This window comes from Penicillium manginii (assembly GCF_028828005.1).
Source record: "Penicillium manginii strain IBT 31320 chromosome Unknown utg000009l:1.0-3297300.0:1.0-3298630.0, whole genome shotgun sequence".
Lineage (NCBI taxonomy): Eukaryota > Fungi > Ascomycota > Eurotiomycetes > Eurotiales > Aspergillaceae > Penicillium > Penicillium manginii.
In genome coordinates, this window is record NW_026643110.1 from 1,533,502 (window position 1) to 1,556,180 (window position 22,679).

The window sequence follows — 22,679 nt, forward strand, 5'->3', positions numbered from 1 at the left end:
AAATCCCTCGGCGGAAGGATTTCCCGGAGGCTTGGCGCGGTGTGGGTCCAATCTATACATTCACTCCATTCACTCAAGAAAAGAAGTAAAACATACAAAAAGAACGCATTGGACGAGCCGAGTAAGACTCTAGAAAATGTAGTACACAGGTTCTCTTGGCCCTCCAAAATGTAGCCCTAGAAACCGATTGGCTACACATTTCTGTACTTATCATAGGAACAGAATACTTTCTTTATGGGGGTTTTACGCTTGGCTGGTGAACCACAGGGTGGTCCAGTCATGAAGTTGGATAGAACGTTCACATTTTTATGTACGCAAGTATGGATAACTCCTCCTCAATGCTAAAAAATAAGGTATCTTAATAATAAACGAAGCAAGCACAACGCCGGAGCTTAATGCTTTCCCATATCTGCAGTCCTGACGCCAGAGAAGAAGATTGAAAATAAATCAAGCAGACCATATGTCGTAGAAATCATGACCATAACGAGATCAGTTATCCTCGGCGGCAAATCGTCTCAGCATCTCAGCATCTCAGCCTCGTGTTGATCGGCACAGAGCTGGCGCTCTGCAGCTTCCTCTGCAGCGTTTCTGTAATCATCCGAACCGATCTCACTCACTTCGTCCAGAATTTTCTGCCATTCCTTCTCGTCGTCTCCTTCCGTGGCCCACATACTTTCCCGCAGTCGCTTGTTGCGCTCTCGGTCCTCTTCAATGCGCTGTTCAATCTGCCGTTTGTCGAGACGCATCCCGGACGCCTTGGGGTTGCGCGGGGTTCCGGTCTTGGATCTCACGCTATCCTCTGGTCCGTCATCTTCCTCGTCCTCGAGATCAAGGTGTGAGGGGTGCGTGTCGCGGTCTTTGAGAGCTGCATCGATTTCGGTGACGGTTTCGACGGACAGTATTCCCTTGCCTTGCATGCTGTCAAGGACGAGACGGACATGCTTGACGTTGGCAGCTCCTGTTCCATCGGGTGGGACGACTGCATCCACCACTCTGAGAATGTCGCGCTGCATCATGCGGACGTAGGGAAGGTGGTCTTCTTTGGTGGCCATTTCACAAAAGTGTTCGATGAAAGACATGATGTTTGCGCGGTTGTTCATATTGTTCTGTGACGTGAATCATTAATACCATAGCAGGTGCAATGGAAGGCCGAAGGCGTTCTTACTCTCTCGATTTGCTCTAGGATGCAGGAATGAAGATCCTCGTCCAGATCACGGTATTTGAGTGCATAATGCGCTGCCTTTTGCGAAGACGTGACAGATGCGCTGAGATGCTGAAGCTGTGTTGTGAAGCGCATACGCACTTCAAATGGATCGACCATCATCTTGGCGGTTGAATCTTGAGAAAGGCCCAATGATGCGGACGAGCTCCGAGCTTGACGCGGCATTCTGTCGGCGGTGCTGCGTGGCAGAATATGACGGAACTTATGGTATAGGTGGGGTAACAAATGTTTGGATGGCCAGTTTGCTTATAAAATATTCTGCTGACGGAAAACTTCATGATAACCAATACAATCCCATATTATACACTAAATAGTATACTAATTCAAGATAGAAAAAGTTATCAGTTAATATAATTATCTATTACTAGTTTCTATCTACTATTTTGATAACCTACTCTATATATTTATGTGGTGTACAAGCACATGATGGTGTAGGCGGTCAGACTACACCCCCTAGGGGTATATGCAAACTTTTGTTAAGCCGCTGGAAATCAGATCGACAGGTGCCAATGGAAATTCGCAAGGATACCTAGGTACTTGCTGTAAAAGGTGAGTAGATCTGGCTTTGGTTCTGTGGCGCGTTTCAAGTCTTTGACGGGTTGTCAAAAGTGGGTGCCAGTGGTTCAGAGAACTTGAAACTGGAGTCACGGAGTGCCCAGGTAGTACTAGTAGTACCAGTCCACGGGTGGTTTTGAAGATATATTGAATAGTAGTACTACTAGTAGTATTAGTAGCGCCTAGGTGGGCACAGCCCTGGAGGGCTCCAGGGCTGACGTAATACTATCCAAATCTCTAGCAAGTTTGAGGTATATTCATGAAAATGGACAGTAAATCGCTAGTTATAGTTCTAGCAAGTGTCATGATATCTTCGAAAGAAAAAAAAACGCCTCGAAAATTGCAGCAGCAGCGTATGGGCTTGATGCGCAAAAGAATAATCACAATGAATCCCGCCGTATGTTACTGCTGATACTATCTCTTTCCCCGCCGTGAAGTAGTCCTTCCTCTTCAGTGCCGTGATGATCTTCGTCGAAATGATCGCCTCGAAGAGCCTCCTGGCGCCGAAACTCCACACCACTGAGCACCGACCAGACATCTTTCTTCGTCAGTAAGCCCTGGAGAATACCCTTGTTTGCGAAGAGCACGTAGCGGAGACCGAGGCGTTGGAACATTCGCAACACGATCAAGAAGCTAATATTGCTGTTGAGGGTGATAGGAGTTTGATCCATCCATGGCCGAAGATCCAGCGTTTCGACAGGATCAGCAAATGGTTGGTGGACGAAGAAGACCTGGGTTTCGCCGGTGAGGCTCCTGTTTGTAGGCGATGTTGAATATCCCAGGGCATATGAAAGTTCGTTCCGTGTGATATACCCGAGCAAAGTTGGAGTTGATGTCTCTGAGATTACAGGAAAGCCTCGGTAGGTGGTGTTGGTCAAAAGAGCTCGAAGCGAATCGATGGTATGGCCTGTAGCTGTAATCACCGAAATGTCGTCGACAGTGGCCATGACCCGGAGAGCAGGTACGTCCGGGGGATTAGTGTCATCCCGGTGGTCAAGGAAGGGGTATTCATTGAGTTGAATCCACGATTCGTAGATGCCACGTTTGCCGAAGATGTCGCCGCACCATTTTGACAACATCACTGCAATCATGATTGGAATGACGTAAGTCAAGGCTCCCGTCAACTCAAACATGATGACCACGATCGAAAGGGTCATCCGAGTCGCACCACCTAGGGCAGAAGCAGCACCGATGATAGCGTATAAGCCAGGCGTCACGCACGGTATGTCAGGCTCGCACTTGGCAAAGAGCAAGGCCTTTGGATAGGCTTCTTGCAGCATGCGAACCAGAATACCCAATGCACGCCCATACATTGCACCAATAGCCACCGAGGGCAAAATAATACCGGCTGGGATATCGAGTCCGAAGGTCAGAGAGGCGAGAAAAAAATGCCAGAACAGCGGCCACTAGAAGAAGAGCGACAACACCAAGCGCCGACTTAGTTCCGGTAACGCAGAGACCAAATCTATCAGTTGTGTCACTGTTACACTCAGCAAATAGGGATTGGACCAGTTCCGAGTTCTGAGCTCGCATGAAGTGGTTCGGGAAGTTGATGAGAGCAGTTAGAAGTGCCACCACCGCAACTTCAATGACCGGCCTTGAAGAAGTTCGAGATCGCCGCCATTTGGCCACTTTAACATTCAGACGGATGAGGAACGCTCCAAAGAGACCACCCACAATACCAAGTATGATGAATGGGATGACTTCAAAACGGTGCCAGCCTCGGGTATAGGTGACTTGGTAGAGCACGATTTTGCCTGTTCGAAAAGGGTTCAAAGCTTGTAGTGTGACGGCAGCAACCATGGCGCAAACAAAGCTTTGCCACATGGTTTTGTCCGGGAAGTAGTATGAAAGTTGCTAATATCGTTAGATAAGAAAGAAGTAAGGAATAAGACTGCAGATATCCAAGAATTATCATACCTCCAAGCTGAAAAGCACGCCTCCGATGGGGGCACCGAATGCAACTGAGATACCTGCAGCGGCGGCTGCAGAAAGAACTTCACGTTTTCGGGCTGAAAAGTCAGTTTTAGTGACATGGTATGGAGCTTGGAAATCAAACCTTCGTTCCCGTTGAGACTATCAAAAGGTTTCATCATAATATTCGCGCAGCAGCATGCAACATGAACCAGGGGGCCTTCTTTTCCGAGCCATAGGCCGGATGCGACAGATAAACACTAATTAATTTTTGTGAGAAAATAGCATAATATCACCTCAAGAGCAACATACCAGTCCAAGTGACTTAATGGCCAAGGTCCAAGGACCCATAAAATGCCGGATAACAGTGCCTCCGAGAATAGTCTTGATTTCAGGGATTCCACTATGCCTGGCGTAAATGGCAAATCTACGAACCAGGATGCACGCGCAGAAAGCGAATACCACCTATTATGTGTTATTAACAGACCAAGGCAAAACAAAAGGAACATGAGGTTCTCACGGAAAACAAGATATAGAAGATATACTCAACAGCGTATTGCCCTCCCTTAGAGGACGCTCCTAATGCAGTCCCCCATGGCGTCCAATCTAAGCATTTGGAATAATCTGTTGAACGAGAGAATGTCATGAGCGACAGAAACCTCGAAGTTGCAAACTACCCAAAATACGACTTACCGTCCAGACCCCAGCAGCAAAAGCTCCGGTTCAAATAAAACCTGCCACCTCCTTTTCCGCGCTTGCAATAACCAGTTTTAAGATCCCCTAGCCAGTCTGTCGCAATATCAATGGACGCGGCAATGATTCCGACTGCAATACCAGTTGCAACCAAAACCAGCCACACATTGCTGGCATCGAGAAGGCGACGGAAATGACCCAAGATACCCTGTCCACTGGAATATAGCAGTCGTTTTCGTTGACGTTCTTTGGTGTATTCATAGATCCAATCGATTGCTGAGAAGTCGTCGTAACCAACGCGGCGACCGGGACCTTCCACATACCAATCCGAGGGTACACCGTCTTTTGAGGAATTGGGATCGGTATTTGGACCCAATGGTCCATATGTATCTAACGGCGAAGCATCTCCATTCTGTCCACCTTGGGTCCCTGTCGCGGAGAAGCCGAATGGTGTATTGCCTGAACCGCCCGCGGTATTCAAGAACAGATTCGACAAACTAAATCGCGATTGTCTCGTTTTTTTAGGTTTGAAAGATATTCTATTCAAAGTCCAGTATTAGCGGAATGGTCAGCAAACCTGGAAATGGTGGCTACTCACGGTTCATTAAGTCCCTCCGCGCCGCGATTAGCTTCTGGAGACTCATTGAACCCGAATTCGTCTTGCGGATCAGTGTATGCCGCTAAGGGATCATCGGCGTTGCTGGAGCCCTGACCAGTCATTGACATCGTGAATCATCAATGCCTCCAAGAGCTAGCATCTCCAGATGCGAAGATATTTAGACAAGATGGCCAGATGGTGTAAGATGGACCTGGAGCTGCGCAAGCTCCCCGGCCCCCGCTTAGTCACGGGCCCAAAACCAAAAGTAGGCCCCAAGGCGGTCTGAGGCAAGCGGGAGCAGAGCAGTGTGGGGCGGCGTGTTCACTACTGGCAGAAAAAAAAAAGGTCGCGAGTCTTTCTTTTCTTGACATCGAAGAGCTCCTCTAGAATTCGGGCACAACATGGACGATCTGCCCGTCTACGAGAGGACTCTATCTGTACCTCAGTTGCTCGAGCAGCTGCCGAGCGAGATCTCAAGTCTTGTTCGGTCTGCTTCGGGCAACCAGTACTTACATGCGCTTGCGCTTGGCGCATTAAACACGACACTCACAGAAAGCGTTTTCAGGATTTATGAGCCAGTGGTGGTGGATTTGGCTGCGAGATGGCTGCGATCCGATATCAGTACCGACTACATTCACGTTCTCTCGGCTTTCGCACGGATTCTTCCCTTCGCGCCGTATCTACGACCCTTTGCAAGCCAATATGCTCTGTCACCAACGGGGCCTCAGTCGGCTCTGACTGACTCCAAGGAACTCACAATTCGTCAATTGGACACAAATAGCACCAGAAATTTGCTTCTCACCCTTTTCCGACTTCTTTCATTCGACTTGGAGACATTTTCAAAGGCCGTATCCCCGATCCAGCTCCAATCCCTCTTCCCACACCAAGATCCGGTTGTCCGATATCTCGCCGTACGATGCTTTGCCTTATATATGCATGCCGCCGATGCAGCTATCGAAAACATGCTGCGTGTCAATACTGGCACCGACCCAATTGAAGGAGAATGGGAAGGAATCACAATTGACTATCGCCTTTTGGGTTTGTGGGAGGAACGTCGGTGGGCATCTCTCGAAAGCTCTATCCGGGAAACCCGGGCGTTAAGATCCGATGGCGATGCCTTGAAACTTATTGAGAATACCCGTGATTTCTTCACTAGCCGATCTGCTGATATATCCGGTGTTTTAATCCCACGCCTGAAAGATGCACACCCGTCTCCTTCTTCCGTTGTCGAGACTCCCACGGCAACTGCCAACCTGCGTCGGATCGCGACATCTCTCCTTGGATTTAAGCCTATCCTCTTGGTTGGCTTGCCCAATGCAGGCAAGACCACGCTTATCGATCATATCGCAGCTAAGATGGGCCAGTCAGAGTCAATGGTCACTTTGCATCTCAACGAACAAACAGATGCGAAGAGTCTACTTGGAATGTACGCCACATCTTCCGCATCAGGTTCCTTTTCATGGCAGCCAGGTGTCTTGACAAAGGCTGCGAGAGAGGGCCGCTGGCTCTTGATTGAGGATTTGGATCGTGCTCCGTCTGAAGTGCTTGGCCTCATCCTTCCAATCATCGAAAGAGGCGAGTTGACAATCGCCAGCCGAAGGGAGCGGATTAAGTGCGCAGAAGGCTTCAAAATCATCGCAACGATGAAGTCTTCCTACAATATTGCCGGAGAGGAAATTGCACCCACTACCTCCATGCTTGGCAACCGGCTATGGCAAAGAGTTCCGGTCACCTCTCTACCCGTTGAAGAGATGCGGGATGTAATCTTGCAAAAGTTCAGCCTCCTCGAGTCTCGAGTTCCAACTATCATGAACGTCTATGGTAAGATCTGTGCGGCATTCCACGGTAGTCTGGCCATCAAAGGGTCTCAGGGACGTACTCCTGGCTTCCGTGACTTGATCAAGCTTTGCAGTCGCTTAAACCATCGCCTGCAGCGTATTGGTGCGAAGACCGGCTATGAACCTACCCCAGAAGGTGTTGACGACGAAATTCTTTTGGACATAGTCGATGTTTTCCTCAAGTACATCCCCGACAAATCGATGCAAATGAGCCTTGCTTCTGTCGTTTCCGAGGCCCTTCAGATCTCCCCCCAGAGAGCACAGTTTTGCCTCGAGGAAAGGACGCCAACCTACACGGATAAGAACAACTCAGTTGTGCTTGGCCGTGAAGTTTGCCAGAAAATCAAGGTCCCAAGTGGATCCGCACAAAAGCTTGCTGCTGCAGCATCGCGATTTGCTTCTACCAGGTCCGCTCTATCCATCATGGAACAGGTTGCTGCCTCGGTCCAAATGGCAGAGCCTGTCTTGCTGGTTGGAGAAACTGGTATCGGAAAGACGACTGTCATTCAACATCTCGCCACATTGATGCGACAGAAGCTGACTGTTGTCAACTTGTCGCAACAAAGTGAAAGCACCGACCTGTTGGGAGGATTCAAGCCTGTCAGCATCCGTACGATGGCTATACCGATGTTGGATGAATTTACCCAGCTTTTCGAATTGACCTTCTCGGCCAAAAAGAACCAGAAGTTCCTATCTTCGGTGACGAAAAGCGTGGCTTCGGGTAACTGGGTTCGCCTGGTGACTCTTTGGCACGAAGCTGTCCGCCTAGCCAATGGTGTCTTCAATCCCGCGCCCCCGAAAGACGCCGACAACGCAGACGAACAGCCATCAAAGAAGAGGAAGCTAGACTCTCCCAAGTATCAACACTTGCGTCAACGATGGGACAGTTTTCAAACCCAGCTTTCTGATTTCGAAGCTCAAGTTTCCCAAGGTGACGCGAAATTCGCTTTTGCTTTCGTGCAGGGTAAAATCGTCAGAGCCTTAAGGAACGGTGAATGGGTACTTTTGGACGAGGTCAATCTCGCATCTCCAGACACTCTTGAGAATATTGCCAGTCTGTTACATCATGGAAGCGAAGGCTCACCTTCTGTCCTGCTTTCTGAAGCCGGTGATGTGGAAAGGGTCTTTGGCCATCCCGACTTCCGCATTTTCGGAGCCATGAATCCCGCAACAGATGCTGGAAAGCGAGATCTGCCACCTGGATTGCGATCAAGATTCACCGAGTTTTATGTTCATTCCCCGGACAGCGACTTGAATGATCTTCTCGCATTAATTCAGAAGTATCTGGGTGACCTGACAATGGGCGACCAGAGAGTCGTCCCTGATCTTGCCCAGCTCTATATGGAGACGAAGAAGCTTAGCAACGAGAACAAACTGACCGATGGAGCTGGTCAGCGACCTCATTTCAGCATCCGAACGCTAGTCCGTGCCCTTGTCTATGTCCTTGATCATGCCCACGTCTATGGCCTTCGAAGAGCGATCTTCGAGGGTTTCAGCATGAGTTTCCTGACCGTACTGAGCTTGAACTCCGAGAGATCTTTGGCTCCACTTCTCGAAAAGCATATCTTTGAGAATGCTAAGAATGCAAAGTCACTCCTTGGAAGAACACCCCGTGCGCCGGAAGACGGCCAGAACTACGTTCAATTTAAGCATTATTGGATGCGCCAGGGTCCTCTCATGCCGGAGGAACAGCCCCATTATATCATCACTCCCTTTATCGAGAAGAACCTGAAGAATCTGGTCAGAGCCAGCTCGACTCGGCGTTTCCCAGTTCTGCTGCAAGGCCCAACATCAGCCGGAAAGACGAGTATGATCGAGTACCTCGCCAAGGTATCCGGAAACAAGTTTGTTCGTATCAACAACCACGAGCACACTGATCTCCAGGAGTATTTGGGGTCGTATATTTCTTCTGACGACGGAAGCCTACGCTATCAGGAAGGTGTGCTGGTAGAGGCCCTCCGAAATGGTTACTGGATTGTTCTTGACGAGCTCAACTTGGCGCCTTCTGATGTCCTTGAAGCCCTGAATCGACTGCTGGACGACAACCGCGAGCTTTTCATCCCCGAAACCCAAGAGGTGGTTCACCCTCACCCCAATTTCATGCTTTTTGCCACTCAAAATCCCGCCGGTCTATATGGCGGCCGCAAAGTCCTCTCCCGCGCTTTCCGAAATCGTTTCCTCGAACTGCATTTCGATGACATCCCCGAGAGCGAGCTGGAGTTTATTCTCAAAGAGCGATCCCAAATTGCCCCATCCTTCTGTACAAAAATCGTCTCTGTGTACCGGAAACTGTCGCTGCTTCGCCAATCAAACCGTCTCTTCGAACAGAAGAACAGTTTTGCTACACTTCGTGACTTGTTTCGATGGGCTCTTCGCGATGCCGATGACCGTGAACAGCTAGCTGTCAATGGGTTCATGCTCCTTGGTGAACGCGTGCGAAACCCCCAAGAGAAAGCTGCTGTCAAGAAGGTGATCGAGGAGGTCATGAAGGTTCGGTTGGACGAGAATGTTCTATACGGCGACAAAGAACTCGAGAAGAGTGTTCCCCAAATGGCTGGGCTTCCTTCCGGGATTGTTTGGACTCAAGCCATGAGACGCCTTTTCGTTTTGGTCTCCAAAGCTCTCAAGAACAACGAACCGGTCCTTCTGGTTGGAGAGACTGGATGTGGTAAAACACAACTTTGCCAAGCAGTTGCAGAGGCTTTCAAGAGAGAATTGTTCATCGTCAATGCTCATGTCAATCTCGAGACTGGTGATCTTATTGGTGCTCAAAGGCCAATCCGAAACCGTGCTGCGATTGAGAAGCAACTCACCGATGATCTTCAGCTCTTAATCCATGGCGAGGTATCTGGAAATCTCCCTCTTGAACAATTGAAGCAAGATCTGTCAACCCTTGATGCGCAACAAAGACAAGAAAAAGATCAAGATCTTTTGCGCAAGATCGAAAGAAACATTATTCGGTCCAATGCATTGTTTGAATGGTCCGATGGTAGCCTGATCACTGCCATGAAAACTGGGCAGTTTTTCCTGCTTGACGAGATTTCGCTTGCCGATGATTCCGTCCTCGAGAGACTAAACAGTGTCCTCGAACCGCACAGATCGATTCTTCTGGCCGAAAAGGGACCAGTCGATTCAATGGTCGTGGCCGACGGAGGATTCCAGTTCCTCTCAACCATGAACCCTGGTGGTGACTATGGCAAACGAGAACTTTCGGCGGCTCTCCGAAACCGTATGACTGAGATTTGGGCACCTCAATTATCCGACGATGAAGATATTCTTCCTATCCTTCATATGAGACTGGATCTCAAGGATGAGAAGGTGGCCAGGGCCATGCTGCAATTCGCCAAATGGTTCAAGACAACTTTCCAAAACACATCGACTACCTCCCTATCTCTTCGTGACCTTCTTGCCTGGGTCGACTTTGTAAACACTTGCCAGAACGCAGATACTCTTTTTGCTATCATTCAGGGTGCTGCCATGGTATTTGTTGATACTCTTGGAGCCAACCCGGCTGCGATGCTTGCTGTATCTCTCAACAACCTCGAGGGAAATCGCCAGAAGTGTCTTGACAAACTGAGTGAATTGTTCAATGCAGATGCCTCTGCAATCTACCGGAAATCCTCGACAGTCACCCTTGAGCCTGGATATCTGCACGTTGGTCCATTCTCACTTCCAACTGTTGGCGAGACCGACCCCGACCCTCAATTTACCATGGATGCCCCCACCACGATTGCGAACTCGGTCAGAATCGCTCGTGGTCTGCAGTCATCAAAGCCTATCCTGCTGGAAGGCAGTCCGGGTGTTGGTAAAACTACTCTCGTTACGGCTCTTGCAAAGGCTCTTGGGAAGCCTCTCACTCGAATCAATTTGTCGGAGCAGACAGATCTTACGGACTTGTTTGGATCTGATGTACCGGTAGAGGGAGGAGACGTTGGTCAGTTTACCTGGCGTGACGCCCCATTCTTGCGAGCAATGCAGCGCGGTGACTGGGTGCTGCTGGATGAGATGAATCTGGCCTCGCAGTCAGTTCTCGAGGGTCTGAACTCCTGTCTGGATCACCGGCAACAGGTCTACATTGCCGAGCTTGACCAAACCTTCAAACGTCATCCAAACTTCGTTCTTTTCGCAGCGCAGAACCCGCATCACCAGGGTGGCGGCAGAAAGGGTCTTCCCGCATCATTTGTCAATCGTTTCACCGTGGTCTACGCAGACAGCTTCACAGATGATGATTTAAAGAAGATCTGCTCGAAGCTCTTCCCTGGAAGCCCCTCTCACCAGACAGAGCGACTGGTTGATTTCATTTCTGCATTAAACAGAGCCATTGTGACTGAACGTCGACTGGGTGCTGCTGGTGGTCCATGGGAGGTCAATTTGCGAGATATCCAACGATGGTTGCAGCTGGCAGATCGTGGAGATTTGCAGATTCCTACAAAACACTTCCTTGACGTTGTCATCAACCACCGGTTCAGGAGCGAGGATGACCGAACGTTCGTTTCACAGCTCTATGATCGTATCTTCACCGACTCGGAAATTGTTCCCAAAAGCTACTATCACAATCTGACTCCCGACTACTTACAAGTCGGCCTGGGAATCTTGTCTCGTGACCCAGTTCTCCAGCGATCGGTCGAGCCGCAAATGAAGATTCTTCCGAAGGATCTACATATTCTCGAGTCTCTCGTCCTCTGCATTGATAACGCTTGGCCAAGTATCCTTGTCGGTCCTGCCGGGTGTGGCAAAACCACCATTGTCAAGAAGCTTGCTGCTATCAAGGGCGCAAACATAGAGGAGCTTGCTCTCAGCGCTGACACTGATACTATGGACTTGATTGGTGGATTCGAGCAGATTGATCACCGCAGAGAAGTTTCCTCTTTTGTGCATGATATTGAGGTATTCTTACGGCACCAAATCATATATTCTTTCGCTTCGGGAGATGTTACGGAGGCCATTGCTTCAGCCCTTCAGATCTGCCAACACTTCCAAACTTCCGAAACCTCACTGGAGACTGTGATTTCTTCATTGTCAGTACTCTGCCAGTCACACCCTACTCCAGAGCTTCAAAACTTCCTCGAAAGAGCCCAGAACCTGTGGGATCTCATTCGCCACTCAGACAAGATGAAGGTTGGCTTTGAATGGACCGAGGGTGTTCTCACTCGGGCTGTTCAGAATGGTGACTGGGTTATTCTTGACAATGCCAATTTATGCAACCCGTCTGTCTTGGACAGATTGAACTCCTTGACAGAGCCCAATGGTACATTGATTCTGAACGAACAGCGAACCGAGGATGGATCAGCCCGGATCATCACCCCTCATCCCAACTTCCGAATCTTCCTCAACATGGATCCTCGAAATGGTGAATTGTCGCGTGCTATGCGAAACAGATGTGTTGAGATCTGCTTCATGTCAAATGAGGTCCAAGACACTCCCACCGCGACAGGGCCATCATACACCTGCGAGTCTTCTCTCTACCGCCTCCGTCATATCTGGAACCTCAACTCTGCCTCGGGATCTGCCAAAGCCCAAGATCTCTTCGAAGTCTGCCTAGACCATCTATCTTCAGCAGATCTTTCCTACCTCCAAATGGCGCCAGGCACATACCTGCCATTCAGCACAAGAGAAGGCGATGACGACCACCAGTTCTCCGCTGCGCTGCAACGTCATGCTTCTGCGCTGCAAGACAATTCCCAGTGGAAACCTCTCAACGCCACATCTGGTCAGATCACAATCGGTGGGGTGCCTTTGAGCCTCCAAGGACCGTTGCAGCCTATCCATCCTCTCATTAACGAGCCGCTTGTCTCTATCTCAGAGTCGAGTGACTACCAGTCTAATATGACCGTTTTGGCCTACCTCGAGGAATTCAGACATGAAGTTTACAGGCTTCGCCAAGGCCTGGTCCGTGCAAACGAATCTAGCCAGCAACTCAAGCCAAGCCAAATGACACGCCTGGAGCGATCATTGGCGTCGACTCGGATTCAATCTCTGATGAAGGATTCGACACAGCCAGTCGGAAATTTCCTCTCTGACTGTGGCCAAGCACTGTATGAGTTTATCCAAAACCTGGATGAGAACAGTTTACAGTCTCCAGAGATTGTTGCTGCACTCCGGACAATCACAAGTCTTTGCTGGGATATTTACCGAGTGACAGATGTGGACCGTGTTGATGAAGGCGAATTCCAAGTTTACCTCCAAATTGGTAGACGGGTTTGTACATCATTGCTCAATTCGTCCCCCTTGCTGAAGCCACTGGAAGAATCATTGTCGCGCGCACTTGCTCGTTTCCGTGCCGAGTGGGAGTTGACGACCGGTTTGAGTATGCAGCGAATGTGGGATTCATGGAGACATGTCACCCCTGCTTCCCATGAGCAGCTTGCGTCATTGATTGAGTTGGAGAAGACCGTCTCCGACTTCACTTCACTTGCTCTGCAAACACGCGTCGAGTTGTCACAGCTCAGCAAGATCTGGGATTCATTGTCGACTGCCCAACGCTTTATTCTGGATGGCGCGGACGGAGTTGCTCTTGTGCAGGGTATCAAAGAAACAGTCGCCGAGCTCAGCCACGCAGTTCGACGTTCCGACTCTGCACAATATCCTTACTTTGCGCAAGACTTTGAGGCCCTTTGCCAATACCACGATCTCTCGTTCAATGGCTCGGATCAAGGCAAGTTCCAAACGGTTGTGCCTCTACTGGCTGGCCGTCTGGCGCGTTCCTTGGACTCCTCAGCTTCCACTAGCCGAGTCCCTGAAATTCTGAACAGAGTCACCCTGTTCTCCGGCGCCGGCGAAAGTTCCCCGCTTGCCGTTGGAGGCGTTCTGTCTCTCTCCTTGTTGGAAAGGCTTACATCTGTTCGCGACACAACCCTGGGCCAGATGGACATGTTGCAAGCCGAGAAGCAAGCTCTCACCAAATCTCTCTCGCAAAGCACCCAGAACATCTCAGTGGATCAGTCTAGCAACCTCAGACGCACTGTTGCAGCTCTGACTGTGGACCTCCTCCAAGCCCACCACGAGCTTCTTGACACCAATAGCGCCGAAGAAGTGATTACCGTGCTTCGAGCCATTGAGGGAGGGAACCCGGTCAAGATTGAATCCTCCATGTCTATCGCTCTGGATAGAGCTGTTGGAAAGGACCACTTCTTCAGAGAGTTCGCCCAAACTGCCCTCCCAAGTCTCATCCACTCCCTCGCTTCCACCCCCTCAAGTCGCGAGGAGAGTATCCACTGCACTGGTGTTGCTGCCGTTCAGCTATCTGTCATGCTGCTCCGACTATTTGTTCCGGACAAGGCATTTGACCCATCGCTTGGTCTCGTTGTGCAAAGAAAGCGCCATTACCAACGTCTTGATGAAATCAGTGCGAAGTCTAATGCGCTCCTCTCCTTTGAGACCACGTTCTCTGGCCAGGCTTCCAACCTGAGATCTGCCTTGCTACAGACGGAGATCCAGCAACTCGGCTCCGCTCCGCCTCCTTCGTCCGTTACTCGCCCGGACAATTCGGAGTTGAGCCTTTTGCACGGAGAATTTGCCAACTTGATCAACTCCGTTCTGAACAGGAACCCCGAGGAAATGATTGCCACTCTTGAAAACGCCTCAAGATCTAAAGAGACCATCCAGCTGCTACGCGACAATATCAAGCAGCTGAGCAGCCGACTTCAGGTGCACTACAGATCGTACGATGATATGACCGTTCCCATCGTTCGTTTCCTCCGACTTCTCGATGTCGGCCTTTTCCTGGGCTCCAGTCAAACCAACCAGTCGAGCGAACATACCGACATTCAGACATTGAGTGGAAAAACCCCTTTCATGGGTGGATCTACGCATCCTGTCTTTTCATCGGCCCATGCTGATACGCAGCCAAGTGCTAGCAACGCTATCGAGATGCGTCTCCACGAGCTGTCTAGTGTTTGGACTGCCAAGGATGCCGACTCAACACTTCTTGAATTCAAGTCCAGCCACGGTACGATTCGGCGTATCTTCGCTGATTTCCACCATCTTTGGAAGACTAGACTCAGAGAGGACCAAGAGAAGGAAGCAGAAAGCAAAAATCTGTACCGCTACCGTGGCTCATGGGAGGATGAGGAAGAGGTCAACGAGACGGAATTGCATGAACTCTTCCCTACCTATGACGAAGGCACCCCGCTTGATCCCAAGGACGTTGGTCGCATCGACCCCAGAGCAATTGCTATGCGACTTGCTGCTCTTCATGCCAATATTGTGAGCGACAAGAAGACCGGCGAAGCGCTGTCATCTCATGTCAAACAATCAGCTCGTCTGTTAGGTTCGATATGGTCTAAGAGCAAGGGCTCATTCTCCCCTGTTTCTCCTGAGCAGCACCTGTCTGCAGTCTTCTTGCTTCTTGACGAGGAGATTGGCGAAGACAACAAGGATAGACAGAAGAATTACAACTTCTACACTGATTCCAACTTGGCTGAAGCTAGAAAACTTGTCAACCTCACCCTGGCTGTCCAAGCCCGTTTTGTTCAAATCCAGCTTGCCTGGCCAGAGCATGCAGTCCTTGCAGAGGTCATCAATTGCTGCTCCGAAATTCTTCAGTTCAAGCACACCGAGCCTGTCGCCAAGTTCTTGACCAAGGTTGAAAAGCTCCATTCCTACGTGCACGAGTGGCAACTGGTCGCCAGCCGGGAGTACTCCGCAGTCACTCAGTACGATGAAATCACCAGCATGACCGTCGGTTGGCGTCGTCTTGAGCTCACAACGTGGGCCAAGCTCCTGGATCTCGAGAAAGATCGATGTGAAGACGATGTCAGCTCGTGGTGGTTTGTTGCTTATGAAGCACTGTTTGCGGTGCCGCTGCAGATGGCTGATGATGGCGAGCATGACATGAGCGTGCATATTCAAGGTGTCATCTCAACCCTGGAACAATTCTTTGCTTCGACGACCCTGGGTCAATTTGGTCGCCGTCTTCAGCTTGTTTCCGACTTCAACGAGTTGCTTGGTGTTTTTGCCAACGATCATCCCTGCTTGACGCCACTCGTCTCCGCGTTGAATAATTTCATCGCCCATTTCCGCCCTTTCCAGCCGTCGGTGGACAAGATCCTGCAGGAGAAGCGATCCGCACTCGAGAAAGATCTCAAGGAGCAAATTCAGCTGGCAAGCTGGAAGGATACCAATATCGTTGCTCTCAAGGAAAGTGCTAGGAGATCTCACGTCAAGCTATTCAAGCTTGTGCGCAAGTATCGCGAAGCTCTCAACCAATCGGCTCAGCCAGTCCTCGAGCAAGGTCTTCCAGATGATATGGGAGATTCATTCGGGTCTCAAGCAGATGAGAAAACATTGGCCACTATTGTCATCCCTGAAGCATTGTCCGTCTGCCAGCAGGAGAATGAGCTGTGGGCATCCCGAGCTCTCCGATTCCGCAACCCTGATGGCACAGCGCGCAACATGATGAACCTCTACACATCAATCCCCCGTGAATTTGACATCGCGAAGGATTTGGACGGGTTCACCGTGTCCATTATTGAGGGCATCAAAGAGTTCAAGTCCCAGACCCCCAAAACCTTGACCGAAGACAACAAGGACGATGTCCAGCACCTTAAGGTTCAGAAGCGTCGCCTTTATGCCGATACTCTCAAGCAGCTCTTCGAAATGGGTGTGAAGCGCAATGCTGGAACAAGCGTGATCGAAACCCAGGCATCACTTGCTCAAATCATCTCCACCTGTGCAGCGTTCGAGACCGGTACCGCAATCTCGAAATCTGTCCACAGTGCTGATTCATACTTCCATCGCCTATTGGATCTGTTGCCTCGTGCTCGTCTAGCATCCAGAAACTACTCTGAGGAGCTCAGCAATGTTGAGGTTTTCAGAAGTATGGGTTCTATCGAGCATCTTCTGTTCGTCATTCGTCGACAGCGAGGAGCTCTTGCACCTGCTATGTCAGCTCTTGGGTCTTTCAAGAGTGTTCTAGACAACATGCAGAGTCTCTGGTCAACTGGTTCAACCTCGCTCGTCAAATCCAATGCTACTGCCACTGAAGAAAGATCCACTCTCGCAAGAACCCTCGCATGGCTTGTCCCGATCCTCGGTCTGGCATCAAAGATCATTGAGATTCATTCCAAGTTCTCCGGTATCCAGGCAGCTACCATTCTTCAAGAGCTCGAGTCTAGAAAGACCGAAATTGAGGACCTGCTGAAGAACCTCAGATCTCTCCCGGAACTTCCATCTGGTGTCGCATCCTTGGTCCGAGAAGAATTTTCCAAGCTGGCCCGTTCCTCTCTCGATCAACTATCTGCCGATCTCAGTAGGTGGTCCCAAGAACGCCCTGATTTGACCTTTGCCCTCCAGCAAATCTCACCGTGGGCCCTGTCGAACAACATTTCCCTCGCACAGCCAACCCAACAAGGCGATATTTCCATCCAGGCTTTTGATAATAGTCTCCTTGCCGCAATTGACAAGATGCTTGTTGGTCTCCAGCAACTCAAGGATGCCCCCACTGCTATCAACTTCGCTGGTCTACTCTCGCGAAGCGACGAGTTCTTCACCCGAGCCACCAAGGCTGTCCATATCAATGAGATTACGTCTTCATTGGTGGCTGTCCTTGATCAGTTGCAGCATCTACAAGACAATTCGGCAAGTGGTCTTCCAATTGCCGCTGCACTGGTTGCTAGTGTTCTTCCGATTGTGAACCAATACTTCTACATCTGCCAAGACCTGTCTCAGCGATTTATCTCTGCCCACCGCGAGATTTGCAAGACGTCTTACATCTTGACTAAGACTTTCACTCAAGTTGCGTCCGAAGGTTTCTGCAGTCCCTCCGAAGCGTCCCAAGAACAGGGCAAGGAGGGGAAGCTGGAAAGCGGAACCGGTCTTGGTGATGGTGAAGGTGCAGAGGATATCAGCAAGGATATCGGCGATGATGAAGATCTCTCCGAGCTCGCTCAGCAAGGGAAGAAGGAGGATGCCGATGATGATGAGGATGACATGGATGATGAGGCCGATGCCGTCAACATGGATCATGACGAAATGGAGGGTGAGACTGGTGATCATAAGGACGAAGAGGATGAAGAAAAGGACGACAAGGATGAGGAAGGAGAAGATGATCTTGATGAGGAAGTTGGTGATGTTGATGATCTTGATTCCGGTGCTGTCGATGAGAAGCTCTGGGATGGTGAGAATGATGAGAAACAGAAAGAGACGGAGAACGAAGAAGGAAAGGGTCAAGCTGAGGCTGATGAACAGACTGCTGCCCAAGACGATAAGAAGGGCGAGGAAGGACAAAAGGGTGACGAAGGAGAGGAGGAAGAGGAGGAAGAGGAAGAAGAGGAAGATCCAGACAATGAAGGAGAAGCAGTTGGTCGTGAAGACATGGACGTCACCGACCCCCAAACCAAGGAGGAAGAAGCTCTGGAGCTTCCCGAGGAGATGCAACTGGATGGTGATGACATGGACGGCGGCGATGATGGGGAAGACGATGATGGCATGGACGATATGTCAGACATGGGCCCTCTCCCCGAAGAAGAACAAAAGGCCGATGGAAAGGAAGATGAGGCCGGAGAGGGAGAGGAAGACGAAGACATGGAGCAAGCTCCTGGTGAGGAGGAAGAGATTGAAGGTGAAGGTGAAGGCGAAGAAGAAACCAACGAAGGGGAAGCGAATGAAGAGGAGGAAAATGAAGCTGGCGGAGAGGATCCCGAGGAGCCCGACCAGGATGAATTCCTTGCTCAACGCGACGAGAATGAAGCTGGCGGTGACGAAGTTGCTCCCAGTGAAGCTGTCACTGGTGGCCTTGGTGCTGACCAAGATCAAAATGAAGACAAGGGCGCTTCTGGTGACGCACAGCAGGAAAGTGGTTCAAACGACCCTAATGCTAGTGCTGAGCAGAAAACAGGCGCTGCTAAAGACAGCGAGGAGACCAAGCCCAGCCACGACGCCGGCGGAGGTGAGGAATCAGAGCCAAATGATCCTCAAATCCAAGCCTTCAAGAAACTTGGAGATATGCTCGAGGAATGGCATCGTCGTCAAAAGGAAGTCAAGAATCCCTCGCAAGATGAAGAGGACTCGCAGGCTCTGCCAGAAGACACCGACATGGCGGATGCTGATTTCGAACACCTCAAGGATGACGATGACCAGGCCGATACTCAAGCCCTTGGACAAGCAAATGAGGAGCAGGCAAAGGCTCTCGACCAAAACAAGGGTGTTGAGTCTGACAATAAGCCGACGGAGAATGACATCCTGCCCGATGTCTCTGAGGAGCTTCAAGATGCCCTCGACAACCAGCTACAGGATGAGATGCAACTTGATCGCGAAATGCTCCCGACTGATGGTCAATCCGCTGGAGCATTCATTCCTGGTGATCACACATCTAAAGACAACGCAAATGGCCATGCCGGTGCTCAAGATCTGACCGAGGAACTGGATGAAGTCGACACGCAACTTGCGGCAATTCACCTCTCTTCATCGCTCCCACCATTGACCTCCGAAGCTGACGCCCGCCGCCTCTGGTCTCAATACGAGAACGCAACAAACGATCTCTCGCTCTCCCTCACCGAGCAGCTTCGTCTCATCCTCGCCCCAACCATGGCCACCAAGCTCCGTGGTGATTTCCGCACTGGTAAGAGACTCAACATCAAGCGCATCATCCCCTACATCGCATCGCAGTACAAGCGCGACAAGATCTGGATGCGCCGTTCCATTCCATCCAAGCGCAATTACCAGATCATGCTGGCCGTCGACGACAGCAAGTCCATGCTCGAGAGTGGAAGTGGACAACTCGCCTTCGAAACCCTCGCCCTCGTCGCAAAGAGTCTCAGCATGCTCGAGGCCGGTGATCTGTGTGTCTTGGGCTTCGGCAGTGAAGATCATGTGCGTGTTGCGCACGAATTCGGCAAGCCTTTCTCCTCCGAGGCCGGCTCTCAGGTCTTCCAGCACTTCAGCTACCAACAGACCGGTACCAATGTGCGCAAGCTGATTGCCGATTCCATCGCTCTTTTCCGCGAGGCGAAGTGGAAGCGCTCACCTGGTTCTGGCTCTGCTGATCTTTGGCAGCTTGAGCTGATTATCTCCGATGGTATCTGCGAGGATCACGATACTATTCGCCGCCTGGTTCGCCAGGCTCTCGAGGAACGCATTATGATTGTGTTCATTATTGTTGATGCTGTGAAGGGTAGCTCCATTCTGGATCTCTCGCAGGCTAGCTTCGAGCCTGATGCGGGTGGTGAAATGAAGCTCCAGATGAAGAGGTATCTGGAGGACTTCCCCTTCCCCTACTACTTGGTTGTTCGTGATGTGAGAGAGCTGCCTTCTGTGTTGGCAACTGCATTGAAGCAGTGGTTTGCCGAAGTTGTTGATGTCTCGTCATGATGGGACTACAAAAAAAGCGATTTGCACTATTTGGCGTTTTGATTTTGGAGTTTGGGGATTTTTTTCTTTTGTATATGATAAAGCTTGATAGACACTGTAAATTCTGAACAGTAATTATTACTTACCGACATGATTTCCTACGCCATGTCCTGGCTTTCCATTTTTTCCCCAGCCAAGAACCCGACTCCTCCACCTACCTTAAGGGCACTACTAAGTGGAGACCCCCTTTGGCTATCTGAACACCCTATCCTGCCTAATAGAAAAGGGTGCTGTATGTGTGTACCTAACGGGGTGGTTACAGTAGAAGGCCATGGTTCTACTTTCTCACCGCCGGTTACCTAACTGAGTACGTACCAGTGCTAACTATCTCCAGGCTCAGTAATTAATAATATAGTGTCTGTCCCTTCATGTGCCAACTAGTTACTGAGTGAGAGCAATCTTTCAATACAGATATGTCCGAAACATGTAAGATTACATAGCTCAGGGGTAGAGATTACCTGAGGGCGGTGAGGGCTTGTTTTGTATGGCAAAACATCAAAACTCCAAGGAATTTCGCCTAGGCTATCTTTCTGCTGGTATTTGAGTATTGAGACCGTAATAGATAATACAATACCACAGACAGAATACAATATCTATGGATAGCAAAGTCTTGCTTTACTAACTAACTACTAGTAATAATAGGTATACACCCAGACCCTCGTCTGTACGCCTTAATCTCCGAGCATTCATGTTGAACTTGGAATGGAATGAGTTGCAAATAGTAAGGGACATGGGAACAAGGTATTTTCGAGTTGACTATCACAATGACAATCGAGAATCTGCACACAGATCAAACTTGGTATTGGTATCTCTAAAGCAACAGTACAAAGTAGTACAATAATAATAATAATAAACGCCAGATGCATGCGATGTCTACCACCCATATCTTGACCCAGACTCCTTTTTGTTCCTCCGACCCGAAGCAAAACTCTCTTCCAAAGCATCCTTTTGCGAAGCTGCCGCATTGACCAACTGTTGCAAGGAGTGTTTTCCTGGCGCGATGGCACGGACAGGGTTATGCTGGGTTGCGGCAAGTTCTGTCTCGGCCAGGGCTTGGTTATGCGCGTACTCTTGGTCTGTGTTGAATGTAAGGACTCGCGAGTCTGCGGAGGGCGCATTGCGACCAAAGAGTTGGCGGCGCTCGGACTTGGATAGATTCAGATCATTGGCGATGTTGTTCAATGAGGACGATACGGGGTTTGCTGGCGTATAGTTGGGTTCGGGTGCGATGGATTCAGGTGCGAGTGTAGGGCCGGCTGATGGTGTTTCCGCTTCATAAACTAGTGGCTCGTAGGCACTAGCTCCAGCTGATTGTGAGGGGTCGGTTGTAGATGTAGTCTCTTCTGAGGATAAAGAGAAGAGGCTGACTTTGGGTTTCGGGGGAGGCGGCGCAGTGCTTGCAGCGGATGCCGTTACGGTGGACTGCTGTTCTACTGCTGCGGGAGCGGGCGTTGAAAGTGACGGCTGAGCGGCGGCTGCGGTGGTCTTCTTCTTCTTCTTTTGCGGGCGACCAACAGACAGCGGTCTAAACATCATAGGATTGCCTTGTAGTTTGACCTCGCCGGTCGGAGTCTGGGTGGCGGCTGGACTATTGGACTTTGAAGCCGACTGTCCAAGACTGCCTGACGTAGGAGCGCCTTCTCCACCTGCGCCAGTGCTAGGCTCTGTATGATATTTAATCTCCGTGTCTGCTTCTCTGTCGAATCCACGCTCTGCGCCAGTTTTAAGGCTGAAGGGTTTCCGGGTAGAAGCTAGCGGAGCCTTTTTCTCCGCAGTACGTTTGGGCGCGGGGAGAAAAGAGCTGAAGCCAGAAAAGGCACCACCGCCTCCACCCACTCGAGGCTTTTTGCGCGCAGGGCCATCTTCGGAATCCTTGTGGGCTGAAGGGTCCGGCTTGAGCTCTGGGAGAGCGACTCGAATCTTGCGCGGGTTACTGCGGTCGACGGCAAAGCCTCCAGACTCAGTATTCTTCGTTGAAGGTGCGGGCTTGATGTCGGACTCGACATCTGAGCCTTCAGAGTCGGAGTAGGCTACCAGCGCCATTTCTGAAGGGTGGGGGGGGGAGGGACGTGGATGATAGGTTAGATGTGTTGCGTGGAATTGAAGGTATCAAAGATGGCCGATTGAGATAATAATCGACACCTGAGTGCCTTGGTGCCTTGATGCCTTACGACCCAATTGCCTGAGGGACTTATTACCACGTGACCATGACATAATCCGATCGGTGGAGTGCCAAGACTCCACCAGATTCAGCCAATCTTTCCTTTTCTTCCCAAAGGATGTGCCCACCAAACCAAACCCAAAAACAAATCGAGTACTAAAACCAGACCCAAAATTCACCAGACTCAATCCAGCTGGGAATTCAGTTCTCATCGCAACTGCCGACCAAGTCTGAGAGCTTAATCAAATTGGGTTTTTTCCATGATCCGCATGCGACGAGCTTATCGGGTCTCACACCCCCAGGCCAGCACCGAATCGAATCGTAACGTCATCAGCGTCATCAGGTTTCTCT

General features: G+C 50.3%; 3 protein-coding genes across 3 annotated transcripts; 1 reads left to right on the top strand and 2 right to left on the bottom strand.

The window, feature by feature from the left end:
• Nucleotides 1-515: 515 nt before the first annotated feature.
• Nucleotides 516-5,110, bottom strand: N7533_012336 (uncharacterized protein; the record flags this gene model as incomplete). Its single annotated transcript, XM_057108986.1, is given in 10 exon segments — nt 516-1,106; nt 1,166-1,400; nt 2,162-3,183; nt 3,200-3,634; nt 3,698-3,789; nt 3,837-3,951; nt 4,004-4,156; nt 4,212-4,315; nt 4,385-4,923; nt 4,983-5,110. 10 exon segments carry the CDS (start codon nt 5,108-5,110, stop codon nt 516-518), a joined length of 3,414 nt encoding a protein of 1,137 aa, XP_056954087.1.
• Nucleotides 5,111-5,383: 273 nt separating this feature from the next.
• N7533_012337 (AAA family ATPase midasin) lies at nt 5,384-20,128 on the top strand (the record flags this gene model as incomplete). Its single annotated transcript, XM_057108987.1, has 1 exon — nt 5,384-20,128. The coding sequence occupies one exon, from the start codon at nt 5,384-5,386 to the stop codon at nt 20,126-20,128; it is 14,745 nt and encodes a 4,914-aa protein (XP_056954088.1).
• A 912-nt stretch (nt 20,129-21,040) lies between these two features.
• On the bottom strand, nt 21,041-22,210 carry N7533_012338 (PRCC domain-containing protein; the record flags this gene model as incomplete). Its single annotated transcript, XM_057108988.1, has 1 exon — nt 21,041-22,210. The coding sequence occupies one exon, from the start codon at nt 22,208-22,210 to the stop codon at nt 21,041-21,043; it is 1,170 nt and encodes a 389-aa protein (XP_056954089.1).
• Between the last annotated feature and the right edge of the window lie 469 nt (nt 22,211-22,679).